Source organism: Lepidochelys olivacea (genome assembly GCF_965140295.1).
Source record: "Lepidochelys olivacea isolate rLepOli2 genome assembly, chromosome: 19".
Taxonomy (NCBI): Eukaryota; Metazoa; Chordata; order Testudines; family Cheloniidae; genus Lepidochelys; species Lepidochelys olivacea.
The window spans coordinates 10,372,792-10,389,803 of NC_140429.1; the positions used below are offsets into that span (position 1 = coordinate 10,372,792).

Sequence of the window (17,012 nt, forward strand, 5' to 3'; positions counted from 1 at the left end):
GGGGGGGCAGCGGTCAGGGAACAGGGTGGGGTTGGGTAGGCAGTCGCTGGCCCAGAAAGTCCCAGCCAGGATGGGGCTCAGCTGGGGCAGCCCCCCAGGCCAAGGGGGCCCCGACTCGCTGTGCTAGGGAGGCTGCACGGGGTAGGGCTATAGAAGGGGGCTGTTGGAGACAGGGCTGGCTCTAGGCAGCAGCAAAACAAGCAGGTGCTTGGGGTGGCACATTTCTAGGGGTGGCATTCCAGTGCCGTGCTGCCCCTGGAAATGTGCCCCAGCTCACCTCTGCTCCGCCTCCTCTCCTGAGCGCACCGCCACCGCTCCCGCTTCTCCAAACAGCTGTTTGGCATGGCAAGCCTGGGAGGGAGGGAGAAGCCAAGCTGCGGCTCAGTTGTGGGAGGCGGCAGTGGTGGAGTGGAGGAGAGCTGGGGTGGGGAGCGGTTCCTCTACCCCCCCCCCTTACTTCCTGTGCTCCCCCGCGACCCTCGCTCTCTTCCACTCTGCCTCTCCCACGCCTGGGAGGGACGGGGGAGAAGCGGAGCAGCGGGGTGGTGGGGGGAGCAGGTGAAGCGGAGGTGAGCTAGGGCGGGGGGTTGCAGGGGGAAGCCGTAGAAAGCAATGGTGGGGGAGGAAATGTGGCACACCTGGGGGAGGAGGCGGGGCCAGGGATTTGGGGAAGGGGTGGAACAGGGGGTGGTGGGACTCCTGCACCACCAGCAGGCACCTGGGATGGAGAACGGGCCTAGGGAGGCAGGAGGAGGCAGGACAGAGGTACATCCCTTAAATCAGAACTTTTTATAGGGAAGCGGTTGTTAAGATTTTGGCAGCTCATCGACTGCTTTTAACTGCTTTGCTACAAAAGCAGTCAATCATGCGGGTCAGTGCTGCCACCCCTTGGCAAAGAAAGGAGAATTCAGCACACAAGTACGTTAATACTAGTCACCATTCCCAAGCAGGTTTAACTTGAAAGGTGGTTTTCAAGATAGGGGCAATGTCCCCAGGCTCACTGCCCTGCTGTGGACACTCAAACTGCATGCAGGAAGCACAACAAAATCAATCATCCTGTGACAGGAGCTGGAGGTGCGGAAGGCAAGCATGCCGCCACGCAATAGAACGCTACAGGGAGCAGACAGGGGAGCTAGCTCTGCATTGTGCATAGGAGACAGACAAGAGCAGGAACAACAGAAGCAGCCCAACACCCACGAAAGATCTACTCTCTACTCGAGCCTTTGGGTTCAACAATGGTTCCTTAGGTCAGCAATTTATCATGCACCTCTTTGGCTTTGTCTACACTGCAGCTGGGAGCAAGGCTCCCAGCCCTGGTAGAGACACTTACTAGCAGGGCTCGAGCTAGCATCCTAACAGTTGTCATGTATACAGTGGGGCTCTGGCTCTCAAGCCCACTTGAACTCCTAAGCTTCAGAGCCTGAACTCCAGCCCAAGCTGCAACATCCAGGCTAGCTCAGGCCCTGCTTGAATCTGGCTGCCTGGGCTCGGAGGCTCACTCTCAGCTGCAGTGTAGACACATCCTCAGGGGGCCTCAGCTCTTCCCTTCCCACATATTTAGGCAAAGCCCTGAAGACTCTTTGTAGAGGTGTTTCCAGGCTGAAATACAATTCTCTCCCCCTCCCACTTTCCTTTTTCTAACACCAGCCCCTGTGTAGCTTTTTAAGCTACATGTTTAAACAGTACGAGAAGCAAACCAGGCTGTGGTACTATTTTACAAACAAACTATTCAGTAGCAAAGCCTTGCAGGAGAAAGAACAAGTACTAGGCATTTAAAATCACTGCTTTTTAGTTTGAACAGAGGCTGCAGCTCTCACTTTAAGGGAGGAAGCTAATAAGGACTGGGCTGGGAAAGGATCAAGGTAGAACAGTCCATTTTCCAACATCACTTTTTGACCACATGGAAAGAAGCCATTCAGTCATTTTCAAGAGGTGGGTAGGTGAGAGGAACATGGTGTTTATTTGCTTTTCTTTGCATGCTCCAAACAGTAATTAAAAAAACACAGACCAGAGTTAGGGTTGCTAACCCTCCAGAATTGTCCCAGAGTCTCTAGGAATTAAAGATGTCATGTGATGAAGCCTCCAGGAATACAATCAAAATTGCCAAACCTAACCAGAGTCTGTTCATTCACAGGAAGATCAATCGCTTTTTGCTAACTTTAACAAAATAAAACTGAATCACTGCCAAGGGGTTTGAAAGCAGGGGTCTGTGTATATAGAGTTGATTTTTGCACAAGGATGTTCTAGATTCATAAGTATGCAGAGAAACACAGCCAGGATGAAGGTGCTACCATGGGCTTGCGCCCACCCACTTCCCGGGTTTTCCAATAGGACCATGGTTGCTCAGGTCAATGACCTGCATGGTCCTGGATTTCTGCTAAGGGGCATAGTCATGTGACAGATCATAAAATCTCTGAAGAGCACCATTAGGTGGTTTTCCAATGGTGATTAAGACACATGCTCAGTAGAGACTTGCTATTTATTTCACTGAAAATCTTAACCAAAAAAATCAAAGATGTCAACAGTGAAATAAAGATGCTGACTCAAGTTCCCAAAAGGAAGTAAATTCACAGGTGGTTTCCCAATGTACCTCAGTCCTGCTCCTGCTGATTTTAGCTGCATGTTCATCATGAAGACTGCTTCGGGTTAAATCCACAGATATTTATGTAACTAACAGGTGTGAGAATGAGATAATAATGACACTTAGATTCATCATGAATCAGACTCTCTTTTAAGGTAACACCCATAAGTTGAAGGTTTTGTGAGCTCTCAACTGAGCAGTGGTAGGGGGGAAATCCTCTCTCACAGGTGTTCATTTAGACATTGGAGGTAAATGTATGTTAAAACCAGTCTGCCTAAAAATCCCTGTCCTCCTGTGTTGCTCAGCTCTTGGTCTCTTTTAGTGTTATGGCACTAGTTCCCTAGTCACCATATTCTTCCCAAAAGATCACTTGCCCCATTCAGTACCATGCCCAATACTGAAACTCAGCGTGGATCCAGAATCAGCAACTAAGGTTAGGTCTACACTGACAACTGAATGACAAAACTTTTGTCTTTTAGAGGTGTTAAAAAAAACCACAACAACCCTAAAAGACAAAAGTTCTGCCTCGACAAGCGTCAGCGTGAACTGCGTGTTGTCAGCAGGAGAGCTGCCGGCAAATGCCGCTCATTGGGGGTGGAAGTTTTTTGTCAGCAGAAAAGGCGACAAACAGCAGCTATGCTAAAAGCTGTGTAGTGTAGACACAGGCTAAGAAACTGCTGGACTGACAAACATGACAACTCTTCCAGTAGCAAAAAGATGTTGCAAATTCATTCAACACCCAGGCATGAATGGGGAGAACACAGCAGTCAAGAAACAAAGTGACACCCAGGCTCGGGAGTGAGAATTTAAAGCACTTTCACTGCTATTCTACAAGGAACCAAGAAGTGAGATGGATGCATTGTCAGATCTTTATTTTAAGCAGTCTAAGGTGGCAGAAGACATCCTAGTTACTCCCTAGAAATATTCTGAGAACAGCAATTAATGAGGGTTTGGAACCAAGGGCCAGCTCGGTATGATTACATGGCTCTTTGGGGGTCGGGACATGTCTCACCATGTGTGTACAAAGTGGGTAACTTGATGGGCTCCCAATTGTGGGTGAGGCCTCTAGTCACGGCTGCAGTACAAATAAGTAATAACTTGAGTCACAGCTTTTAGGATGGCCTGGTGTGTCGAAAATATGCCTGATCACTAGTACAAAACAACAGAGCAATTCTGTGGTCATCAGCCGTTCCCCACCACTAATTCAAAATAAGCTAACCCCAAACAGGAAGCTGGCCAAACAGAAGGGAAACCTACTTGGGTCCCATAAAGCAGCTGGAAAAGAGTAAGTGGCGCATCCTAGAGTGGCTTTTTGTGAGGGGGCTGCCCTGTGATTAGCTGGCTGCAAGCTGTCGGGCCCTCTTCCAAAGCTGCTTCGAAACAGACTGGGATAGTGGAGAAGACATTCTGTGGCCAGAGCCCAGTTGCAGGACCCGGATGAGACAGCTATTCAGAAAGCTGGCTGAAAGGCAGCTTAAGTTACTGCCACTTAAGTGGAGCTGGCCGTATTAGTTCTATATACCTGTTGCCCTGGTTCACCAATAAAACAGCTCTGTTCACAAGCAAAGGTTCTTCCCTGGCAGATCCCTTCCAGCCAACACCCACTGCCAGCCTAGAGCAAGGATTTTTTCCTCCCTTCATATTTTTTAAATGAAAATAAAGAACATTAAAAAGGAAGGCTGTCTCCCTGCAGGGGTCTGACTGGATATTTAGTGCTGGTGGAAGATGGCAGCTTGACAGGTCTACAGTCCAATGTCCTCTACTTAGCCCAACGGGTAAATGCAGTCCAAACGTCTTTCCCTGGACCTCCACATGGAGGGTCTATCTGCAGAGCAAGTGGGGAGTTTGGTCTCAATCTTTTGCCTCTATAGACAGAGAACCGTAGCTCCCAAATGGAACAGGGGTTGTGCTGGGAATCACTGGCTTGACACCAACCAGCTTGTTTCACACCAGCCACGCAACAGTGGGGAGTTTTCAATCATTACTGCCTGCAGCACCATTCAAATGGCAACTTAGACGTAGAAAGCTCCAGATTTCAGATCAGACTGAAAGGCTCCTAGCAACCCCTGACCTAACAAGGGGGATTTAAATCCCTCCCTCTCCCCAAACCAACCACCTTCCAATCCAACAATCGGGTCTCAATGGAGCCCCACTGCCACTAGGAAGTGTCTTGCAAAGAGGAGAAAGAAGGGTCTGGCACCAATTCTTACCACACCCCCATACCTTTGAAAAAGTGTATGACAAGGTAGTTACCCTACAAGCAGCCACACTCCCTCGTCTAATGACAAGGCTAGAGAGACATGGGAGTTCCTTTGATTGACCATCTCCCTCCCATCCCCTCCCCACCCCAAAAAAGGAGCGCGACAGCAGGTGCAGGAGCAGGACTTTGCAAACTAGCTACGAGATGAGTAACTGACTTTAAAAAGGCAAAACTGGTCCTTCAAGTCAGAGGGTCAGGAGAACTAAAAGCTCTGACCCCCCCCGCCCCCTGCTTCATGAGGGTGTGGCTCCTCCAGATGGATTAAATGAGTACAAGATTTGGGGATGGGGGAGAAGAGAGACACTGTAGAGAAGATTGGCCTCAGTTCTGTAGAATTGTCATTGACAGTGTCTTCCCTTTATTAACTCCCCCACACACATTTCCCTGCACACAGACAGCTCCCAAGAGGCTACTTTATTTACACAGACCCTCATTGCTCCCCAGACACCAGGCTGCATTAAATCAACCAGGGAAAAAAGATATACAGACTTAACACAATTGGTTAGTCTCTAAGGTGCCACAAGTCCTCCTTTTCTTTTTGCAAATACAGACTAACACGGCTGCTACTCTGAAATCTGTCATTAACACAATGGTCAACCACAAGAGAAACTTCTAGCTGGACCATTGCTGTCTGCCAGCTGCAGGGCACTACACACGCCCTTCTCTCCCAGACCCTTCAGCAAAGGATGTGCTTAAAATCTGCTTCAGGCTGAAATTTAAAAGCATAATTAAATAGGGAGCAATTAAAAAAAAACAAAAAACAGAAAGACGGAGTCCAACATAACATACAACAGGTTTGCCAGTTTCAGGAATTGTTTTACACCTCTAACACCCACTGGTTTTTTCACTCGGAGTTTTAAGATGCATACATTGTCAGGCACCATTGGCATAAATGGCTGTATAAACAGTTGTAAAAGTCTGCTGTTGCATCTGGGCAGCAGCCATGGGCAGCTCTTCCTGAAACTGCCTCATCATAGGTGCTATATGGAACCAGTTTGTTCCAGCAGTAGGCGCCAGGCTACGTTGTCACGTAAATGTGCATTTAAAAAAGCAAACTTATCCAAATACATATTTACAAACTAGTTCAGAAGCCAAGAGTCAGCAAGGCCCATCAAATGTAGTATGTAAAATATTACGTATTTACAGTCAGTCTCTGTTTGCCAGGAGTCAGGTCCTCACATGAACAAGTGGGAGGGCTTTTTCAAATTTACATTTCATTGCTTTAAAAACAAAGCCTAAGGAAATACAATCGAACTCACCAAAACTTCAGTGGCCCCCGCATTGCCAGACCATCCCTCTGAGCCCGCCAAAGGCCCAAACGTGGAACACAGCGCCACAAGAAAACACAGGCAAATGTGGAAGAAGCTTCGAAGTGATGTGGGATCAGTTATTTAGCCTAAATATCATTGCCGAGTCAACACTGATTCATGAGCCAGTGTTTCTGATGTTTCAAGTGATATGATTGAATCTGTATTTTTTAAAAGCAAGTAATTTACAAGAACAGCAAGTAGGTCTGAGTGGGACTTAAATGTGGCTCAGGTGAATGGTATGTTTCAAAGGGGTTCTGTCCACAACTGGCAGCTATATAAGCCCTACTTAGTGAAGTGAGGAACCAAAAGCTACAAATCTTTGAAAAGCACAGGAGGCAAACACAGGCTCTAGAGTCCCAACCTACAAGCTCAAGACACCTTTCCTTTGCTGAAGCACAGAAGTGCGGCATACACCAGGGCAAGAGCCCACCTTTGCCACTGTCTGTCTCTAGTAACACTGGACACCGGTTTCACTGCTGGTTAATTCCACCAACGAGCATTTCCTATTCCCCTGCTAAGGCACCGAGGTGTATAAACAAATCTCACAGCTGGTGTGTTTACTTCTGATAACGAGCCAGTGGAGATGCCAATGAGGTGCAGCCCTCAGGCTTCTGCAAAGCTGCAGCCCTCAAGGTCACCCAGTTTGGTGCCTTTAGGGTGGCCACAGCTTCTAGGAAAGAGGCTGAGCACACTGAACACCCCTGTGCGAAGGGGGGTGAGAGTCACATTTACACAGCAATAATCAGTTCCCTACATATACTTCATGGAGAGTTCCCCCAAAAAGCCCTTCTCCCTCCCTTTAAAGGCAACAGCAAAGTTTTCCAGGGAGCATTTCTAAGGAGCATTTAAGATCCCAAACACACAGGCAGAGTTACAGGGAGGACTGATTTGTAATTTTAAAAAAAGTCTGGTCTTTCACTTACCTGCTAAGACCCAAGGTCAGGGCTTTCTCCAGCAGTTCACATGATCACCAAGGGCTATGTAAGCCTTGGCAGGTGAGTGAGGGAAAAGCTGATTGGCAAATGAGTTATAAATCAACACCTTTGTCTATTTAATACCTCATGTCAGTGGTTCTCACCAGACTGGCAGTGATTTAAAGTTGTTACTCAATGGTTGCATGATAACCTGAGAGACAAGAGTTGGGTCGCAGTCCAGTTAGTCTCGTCAACAAGTTGTCCACATTGTAGTTAGCATTAAATGGCTTGGTTGCTTTGTTGGCACCCACTACAAAGAGGCCAAGGATTAAACGAACCCTGAAGGCTGAACTACCCTCTCTTTTCTGAGGTGGTCCCTCCAGGACAGGTGTAAGGCACTTTGTCAAGAAAGCTTGTCTGGCTACTGTGCCTAGAGGACTCAGCCTCTGGGACAATCAAGGCCAGCAACGGTAAGTAGACATCTGGGATCTTAAACAGGTGTTCTTACAGCCTTGGAGTTCACCTCAACAGAATTGCTACAAATGTAAAGACATTCCTATCATCAACAAAGCTACACAACATACATTAACATCTACAGTACCAGAAGGGCAAAAACTGTACAGCTGACTCTTGGAGCTGGGCAACAGCTGGATGTCTGATTGGGTACTAAAACTGCACTCCAAGAGTGGAAGTTCCCACAAAGGCAGAACATATTCCGTTTGTCAGTATCCCCTTGTCCATCTTCTGTTCCCAGAACTCATGTCCCACTGTCTGAATAAGTTCACTAGATTCATGGTCCATTTCCTCAAGGTTCTGTTATGATCCCCCACACACAGAAAAATAATCCAATGCACCCCACAGATTGAGGGGCAAGTTGAACTTTAACAAGGGAAAAAGAGAACTGAAGAAAATAAAGTGGCATAGCATGTTCTATATGAAAAGAGATGAGGAACTCTGTTTGCTGTAAGGCCCAGTGACCTCTCCCACCACAGAGTCCTGCCTTGGTCCATTATTCTAACAGTAAACCTGAAGCAGCGGTGCTCCAGACGAATCAGTCTCTGTGTCCTGGTAGGAGGAAGCTCTGCTCATTGGAGACCCTTGGAAAAAAAAAAAGGGGGGGGGGGGGATAAGTTCAAATAAAATGGCACAGACTGCAGCAGCAAAATCCTCAGGAGCTACACAGATACAGCTGCCATGAAGGGGCTTACGTATGGCGAGGGAAGAGAAAGCAGCTGACGCCCTCAGGCAGGGAACAGCCCAGAGTATCAGAGGCAACTTTCAGAAGAGATCCTGTCACTTCACACACACAGGGGAACTAGCAGCTCAGCCTACGGCCGCTCTCTGATGCAAAACATTAAAAGCAATATGGGAGAGGAACAGAGCCCAAGGCATCTGCTGGTAAATAATTCGCCCCCGCTGCTTCACTTCACTGTAAGTTACCCTCAGGCTGAAGTCAAAATCCCATCCTAACTATGCTTTCACTTCCCTTCAAACTTTGTCAAGAGATTTGGGGACTGAAAACCCTCAGGCTTGGTCTCAGGCCCCAGGAGAAAAGAGTGTGTGTGTACGTACATACGTACTAGCCTGGGTCCTCCCAATGAAGGAAATGGCCTCTATTCAACAAGTGCCGCATCCCAAAGTCACAATGGAAGCTGGAAGAGCTGTAGCCTTTGCTTTCTCACTATGACAGAGACAGAGGTGTTACCTGCAGCGCTGAACCGCCTCATGTTCCTGGCTATCACATCTGCTGTGGTTTCCTCTGATATCTGCACAGCCAAATCTGGAAAGAGAATTCAGAAGTGCTGAGAGGGGAGAGACTGAAGGTGTATATGGTGCCATGAGCAGACAAACCTGCCAGCAACATATAAAGTTCTCTCCCAACAGCCAATATCATTTGCATGTATCCAGCTGAGTATCAGGACTAAGCTCACTACTTCTTTATTCTTTAGGTTTAAGAAACATTCTTGTGCCTCTGACAACTATTGAAATACAATAAAGCAACAGCAACCCTATAACTAAGTAACCAGCGAGCCCAAAAATAGAATAGTCTTACTTCTTCCCCATCACATCCAACAATATTTGCTTCTTCAAGAGCCCTAAGACAGCGCGCCTTGTGGCATGTCCTGGAGGTGAGCAGTTTCAGGTACTCGGACAGGGGGTGCACATTCCAAAGAAAGAGGCCCTCCCACTCTGTCAGCAGCTCCCCCTTTTCTTTTAGGGTTAGGCAGCACTTGAGATACTTGCAGGTAACTAACACCTAAGAGAAGAACGATAGGGGACAAGCTAGTGACCGGCCTCAATGTGCAGTTCAGAAGTCTGGAAGTGGATACTGTTACGTTACTGGACTCTAAGTTAAGGAGGAGAGTAGGGGAAGGAAAGGCTTTCCGGAAATGGAATGAAAGATTAGAAAATTAACATGGTGAAACCCCACGATACACACCCAGCCAGTTTTCCAAGACTGTTGATAAACAATTGTTTCAGATTTGTTACTAGATTGGGAAAGTTCCTTCATGCTACGGGCAGAGAAACTGAGATTCCTTTGGCTTGAGAATGAGACACGGGGAAGAAAGCGTCAGGAGGTGAACATTATCCAAGAACAACATTGGCCAAGCTTAATTAAGAAGGCCAGCTTACTAGCCTTAGTGGAAGTGCTCTGGCATGTGCCGGATCTGATCATCCCAGTGACCTGAGTTTGACTCATGGCCTTGCTTCCTAAGATGGGGTTAGGGAGGAGAGCCAGGACTAGCACAGAACCAGCATCGCCAGCCCCTTATATCACTGAGCACAAACCCCTCTGGCAGAGTAAAGTATGGTGAGTCATCAAGAAGGATACTAGCTGCAAAGTGGGTTCTCAGGGACTTGGACAGTATTAAGTGGCTATCTTCAGGATTTAGAAGGGGAATAAGGATCCCCCTAACTCAGGAAAATAACCTTGATGCTACAGTTCAGTTTCCAACTCCACTCCCTGCAAACTCCAAAGTAGGAGCCTCACAAGACCAGGGTTTCCATATCCCAAGGTGAACCCAGCTCTCAAACACAGGGAGCTGAGCTGCAAAGCTAGTGTGGACAAGGGACTTGCACATACCGTCTTGGCTGGGGATTAGGGACTCCAGCATGGTTTCATTGCCGCTGTCCGGTGGGTTTCCTCTGCTCATCTTCTCCTCGTGGCTCTTGGTGGCAGGAATGGAAATGGGGGGCCGGACCCTGCTCTTCCGGGTGCTGATGCGTATAATGCCGCGGACTAGCCTGCACTCAGCATCCTGCTCATCCAGGTTGTAGTCCTGAGTGATGCTATTAATCAGGTCTGAGATCTTGTTGGTCTTCTCCAGGAAGACTGTGTCCGATGTGCACTTGGCCAGCTCATCAATCTGGTGGACGCTGAAGAGCTCTGTCAGTTTCTTGAAGATCAAGACATCAATCTCTTTGCTAGACATAGAGCTGCTCAACTCACTGAGATCCAGATCAGACTCATGGAAGGAATAATACTCCTCCGAGCTCCGGTGGCTGCTGGGGAGTGGTGGCTTTTCTATGCTGTTTCTGAAGGTCTTCTCTGGCAGGGGCTCTTTGTAGCACGAATCTGCATCTGTATGGTTGCCAGGGCTCCGGTTCGGATAGACAGGGATCCCCTTCAGTTTCACATCTGGGTAGCTGAAGCTGCTCCCCATGGTATTCTTTTTGATCTGGTTCCCATTCTTTTCAACAGGGGAGATGTTGGCAGGGCTGTTGCTAGGCACACGTCCATTTTGCTCTCTGTTTCTTCCATCATCAGTTGAAGTCTCCGTGTGACCCATGCAGGGGATGTGAATGCTGCAATTCTTAAAGCAGCCCCCACAGGCCACTATACAGCAGAGAACAGCCTTGGAGGCGTTCCAGGCCTGAGACAAAGAAAGACAGCACAAGCTCTGGGTCTGGGGAGCCTCTGCTGTGCCAGAAATAAAGGTAATTGTTTCTGCCTCCCTCCCGTTGGAGTCTTTGAGGTCAGCTTTGCGGGCTCTCCTGTCCCGTGCTTGCTGTGCCAGCTTGCGGCTCTGTTTGAGTTCAGGTGTGGATTTGCTAAACACCTCCAGGCTGATGTCACACTCTTTGGATGGGTTGATCCTTTGGGGCACAGCATCCTGGTGGGATAGGTTCATTCGGTGCTTGCTGATTATTTCTTGGGGGTGTCTTGTTCTCCTGCCCAGCATGGCTCACCACCTCAGGCACCTGAAGAACAAGGTCTCATGTCAAATTTAGAGCCATTGTCACAGTAACTTTGTCTCCAGCCAGCGTCTAAGAATCATCAGAGAAGGACGACACCTGGATCATCTAGCCCAGTGGTTCTCAAACTGTGGGTGTGGACCCCATAGTGGGTTGTGACCTGTTTTAATGGGGTCACCAGGGCTGGCATTAGACTTGCTGGGGTCTGGGGCTAAAGCTGAAGCCTGAGGGCTTCAAGCCCTGGGCGGCAAGGCTCAGGCTTCGGCCTGTGGAGACAGGGCTCAGGTTACTGGCCCCCCACCAAGGGCTGAAGCCCTCAGGCTTTGACCCCACCACCCTAGGCAGTGAGACTCAGGCAGGCTCAGGCTTCGGTCCCCTCTCCTGGGGTCATGTAGTAATTTTTGTTGTCAGAACAGGGTCATGGTGCAATGAAGTTTGAGAACCACTGCCCAACCCCTGACCAGGGCAATGTTCCCTGCAGTACTTTTACTAGTGCTTTAAACATCAAGTTTTAAGTGCCTTCCAAAAGGAAGCAGGAAGTCAGAAAAGCCACTTATTTTTTAAAATGCTACTTTTAGCGGCATCAGAGTCACTATAACCTTCAGAAGATGCTTCCCCAGCATAAATGGAAGGAGATTCAGACTCTGAAGTTGTTCAGAAGGCGGGTGGTCCCTGGGTTTAGCAGGCCAATGCTTGAGCCACTGAGCTATCCCTCCCCTCATCTTTGGAAGCTTTTAAAAATGAGTTGGACAAACACCTGTCAGGGATGGACTAGGTTTACTTGGTCCTTCCTCAGTGCAGGGGGATGGACTTGATGGCCCCTCAAGGTCCCTTCCAGCCCTACATTTCTATGATTCTAATATCAAATATTTGCTCCGTATATAGGTACTTATAGGTATTGGGATCAAGTCACCCCTTAGCCTTCTCTTTGTTAAGCTAAACAGATTGAGCTCCATGAGTCTATCGCTATAAGGCATGCTTTTCAATCCTTTAATCATTTTTGCAGATCTCTTCAGAACCCTCTGTATTATGTATCAACATCCTTCTTATAATGTAGACACCAGAACTGGACACAGTATTCCAACAGTGGTCACACCAGTGTCAAATACAAAGGTAATATAACCTCTCTACTCCTACCCTAACGAGGGCGACCACTGCCACTTTTTAAAAGTAGCCCTGCCAAAGTAACTGACATGGGGACTGGGAGTGCTTGGCAGATATTTATACATTGGGGATAAGCTTCCCTAGCCTCCGTGCCACTGTTTTCCATGGACATTTTGGCTTCGTTAGCCTTGGCTGATACTTATGTATCTTGCAGTGTTGTAGCTGGGTTGGTCCCAGGATATAAAAGAGACAAGGTGAGTGAGGCAGTATCTTTTACTGGACCACCTTCTGTTGGTGAAAGAGACGTGCTTTTGAGCGACACAGAGCTCTTCTTCAGGCCATCTGGTCTCACCTATGTATTTTATAAGATTAACACACACCCTGAGAGTTCCCCTTCCCTGACTCCTAGACATTTTAAATATAAAAACTCAGATAGCACCTTCTGAAAAAGAGGATAAGCACCCCCAGCTCGCATTGCCTTCACCAGGAGCTGTGGGTGCTCGGCACTGTTGAGTCAGGCCACCAGCTTTTGCTCAATTTCATCAAGTTTTCATGCACCAAAAAACCCATCTGAGCTGATCAAATTCTGCAAGTGGAGAGCCATTACTGGTCAGCAGGAAGACAGATTAGTCATAATACAGAGGTCATGTTAAAAGAATGACATATATCCAAAGCCCATAAAGTAATGGTCATTTATATAGCGCTTAGTATCCTGAGGTTTCAAAGTGTCTTATAAAGTGGGTATTATTGCCACTGTAGAAGAAAAAATATCTGAGGCACAGCAGTTAAATGACTTATCTAAGGTTGTGCAAAATACAGTGTCAGGGATAGAACCTATCTCCTGCTCACATCCTGTGCTCAATCCATTAGATCACAGCTGCACACTGTATTCACCACAAGATCACAAGTTTAAGACTATAAAGACTTCTCAACCAACACAGATATCAAACTATAGTCAAAGCCCAACTACCAGGATTCCAAAGACGTGTTCCCTTTGACCGTAAGCCCAGATGCTAAATTGTAACCAGCTGCATAACAATGGCAAATAAATATTTGGGTTAAAACCCACTTGCCAAATTGACACTGACAATGAAGTTGGTAGCCTTCTTCCTCCTCAAGCATCAATCTTATTTGAACCATCAAGATCCTTCTAAAGAGGTTAAGCATCCATTTCAGAAGAATGGTATTTGTGAGTAGTTGGAACTTCTAATTATCCAGGGTTTAAGATCTTCCTTGTTGAGAGGGAGAGGAAATCTCCTTCAAAATCAGTTATAAGAACGAGCTGAATTATCAAGTATTAAGGGGTCGCAGTGTTAGTCTGTATCCACAAAAACAACAAGGAGTCTGGTGGCACCTTAAAGACTACTTGGGCATAAGTTTTCATGGGTAGAAAACCACTTCTTCAGTTGCATGCATCTGAAGAAGTGGTTTTTTACCCAGGAAAGCTTATGCCAAATAAATCGGTTAGTCTTTAAGGTGCCACCGGACTCCTTGTTATTTTAGCTGAATTATCGAAACCAGTAAGCCAATAACCAGGCTGGCCACAGCTTTGACTCATCCCTATCTAGTACTGGAGGATTTGGAAACACTGGATAAAAGGGGGCCTTTCAGAACATCCAAACTGCTGTATTTCAAATTTAATCCTTTCTTGATTTCTAATGTGACCTGCATCCAAACACACACAACCCTCAATAGCTTTTACAGTTTCTTCAAAAACCACACTGCTGCCAGGGTTCAAACCTGCCTTACAGTGGTTTTGCTGACAGTAGATTGCGCCTCAGGACATCCAGGTTCTATTCCCAGCTCTACCACTTATTTGCTGGGCAATCTGGGGCAAGTCACTTTGCTGCTGTGCCTTAGTTTCCCCTCCCACCTCACATCTGTCTTGTCTATTTAGATCAAAAGCTCGTCTCTCACTATACATTTGTACATTAGCACAATGGAGTTGCCAATCTCAGTTGGCGATCCTAGACACCACTGTTGTACAAATCATAATAAACTGTTCATTCTCCTGAAGATTCACTACAGACAAATTTCAGAGTAGCAGCCGTGTTAGTCTGTAGTCGCAAAAAGAAAAGGAGTACTTGTGGCACCTTAGAGACTAACCAATTTATTTGAGCATAAGCTTTCGTGAGCTACAGCTCACTTCATCGGATGCAGTGAACTGTAGCTCACGAAAGCTTATGCTCTAATAAATTGGTTAGTCTCTAAGGTGCCACAAGTCCTCCTTGTCTTTTTGCGACTACAGACAAAGTTATTTTCACATAAACGGAGGTACATCTACCTCTGACACAAACACCTTGGGCGTTCCCAACAACACAGCACACTGCTACTTTTTAAAAACTTAACTAAAAATATTTTCCAAAGAAAGAGTAACAGACGTGCATCTAGTGTAACGATGGCACTGTAGGTACTGGGTCCGCAGCAGCTCTTTCAGAGGACAGGACATGAAGTGGCAACGGCTGCACTGGCGTTTGTGGTTCCAGTCAATCACAGGCTCCCTAGGAAGCTGATCACATTTCTTGAACACACACACACACACACCAGATCTGTCATCCCACATGGAGCCCAGGACCCTCCCAAGCCCAGCAACACACAGGGAGCACAACATGCGTGTCCCCCCCGCCCCCAGAGCGAGCGGGCTGGGGGAGGCAGGGAGGGGGACACAGAGTGCTTGGGTGAATGTCACACCATCAAACAGGCAGCCTGCTGGGGGGGTGTGGGGTGGGTGTTGGAGAAGGGCCGTCACAAGGAGCGGAGACCGATTCCGTGGGGAGGGGGGCGGAGAGCTCCCCCTGCCTCAAGGCAGCGAGGAATCCGCGGCTTTGGATCTCCCGAGGCCGGTGGGTTACACCCTCTGGTCCGCGGACCCCTGCGGGGCTGCGCACGGTGCCTACGATCTCCACAGGGGGCCCGCACACGACACCCAACCGCTGCCCGCGGCACACAAACCCCTAGCCACCGAGCAGAGGCGGGAGAACCCCGCCCCGGCTCCCCGGGCCCCCGCTCCCCCCGCGCGGGGTCTGAACGGCCCCCCGGGGCGGCCCCCGCCGGCGGGGTCTCTGAGGTGGGTCTGGGGCGCCCCCCCGCAGCGTGTCGGGGGGGAGCGACCTGGGCAGGGCGGGGCCTGCTCCCCCCGGACGCGGGGGGGGGCTCCCCAAGCGGGCCCCCTCCCGCCGTGGGGGGGTCGCTGGCCAGGCCCGGCCCTGGAGTTACCTGTGCCGAGCCAGGTGAACGGCGTCCGGCCCCTCCCTCACCTGAGCCAGGTGAGACCATGTGACCCGCCGCTACGGGCTGCCGCTCGGGACACGCTTCTCGAAGAGGCGAAGCTCCTCCCCCCGCTGCGGACGAGGGCCCAGGGACTGAGCTCCTGGGCCCTGCACCCAGCCTCTCGCCCCCGCCCCGCCGGGGACCTCCCGCTTCTCCGGGCCGGACCCTCCCAGGCACGGACCCCGGGATCCCCAGCCACTGATTTCTTCCCGCTCTGGGACTGACCCCCCCAGACACTGACACCCCCGGGACCCCCAAACGGGACTGACTCCCCCCCCCATTCCTCCCAGACACTGACCCCCACCGGGACCCCCAAACGGGAGTGGCCCCCCCAGACACTGACACCCCCGGGACCCCCAAACGGGACTGACTCCCCCCGCCATTCCTCCCGGACACTGACCCGCACCGGGACCCCCAAACGGGAGTGGCCCCCCCAGACACTGACACCCCCTGGGACCCCTAACCGGGACTGACCCCCCCATTCCTCCCAGACACTGACCCCCATCGGGACCCCCAAACGGGAGTGACCCCCCCAGACACTGACACCCCCTGGGACCCCTAACTGGGACTGACTCCCCCCCCCATTCCTCCCAGACACTGACCCCCATCGGGATCCCCAAACGGGAGTGGCCCCCCCAGACACTGACACCCCCGGGACCCCCAAACGGGACTGACTCCCCCCGCCATTCCTCCCAGACACTGACCCGCACCGGGACCCCCAAACGGGAGTGGCCCCCCCAGACACTGACACCCCCTGGGACCCCTAACTGGGACTGACTCCCCCCCCCCATTCCTCCCAGACACTGACCCCCATCGGGATCCCCAAACGGGAGTGACCTCCCCAGACACTGACACCCGCTGGGACCCCTAACCGGGACTGACTCCCCCAGACACTGACACCCCCGGGAACCCCAAACAGGACTGACTCCCCCCAGACACTGACACCCCTGGGACCCCCAACTGGGACTGACCCCCCCCCAAACACTGACACCCCCTGGGATCCTTAACAGGGACTGATCCCCCCCCAGACACTGACACCCCTGGGGACCCTCAAATGGGACTGACACACCCCCCAACTCCGCCCGGACACTGACACACCCTAGGACCCCAACTGGGACTGACTCCTCCCAATCATTGCTCCTGCCCCCCTCCAAGGAGTGTCCACCAAACCCTCCTCTCACCCTTCCCCCCACCAATTTCTGCAGCTACTGACTCCCCTCCAGGAATTACCCCCCACCCCGAGATCCCTTCACCCACTGACCCCCAGTTCCGGAGCTCTTCCCCTGAGTCCTACTGCTCTCCCAAGTACCAGGCTTCACAAGGCCTCAGCCGGGACTCCCCTATAGTTAGTATCTGAACACTGAAACTATTGGATG

General features: G+C 49.9%; 1 protein-coding gene across 1 annotated transcript; it reads right to left on the bottom strand.

The window, feature by feature from the left end:
* Positions 1-1,937: 1,937 nt before the first annotated feature.
* KDF1 (keratinocyte differentiation factor 1) lies at positions 1,938-15,670 on the bottom strand. The gene is made up of 4 exons (XM_084609709.1): positions 15,583-15,670; positions 10,151-11,268; positions 8,771-8,845; positions 1,938-8,162 (listed from the first exon to the last, which is right to left on the bottom strand). The coding sequence occupies exons 2-4, from the start codon at positions 11,247-11,249 to the stop codon at positions 8,080-8,082; spliced, it is 1,257 nt and encodes a 418-aa protein (XP_084465835.1). The 5' UTR covers positions 11,250-11,268; positions 15,583-15,670; the 3' UTR covers positions 1,938-8,079.
* Positions 15,671-17,012: the final 1,342 nt, after the last annotated feature.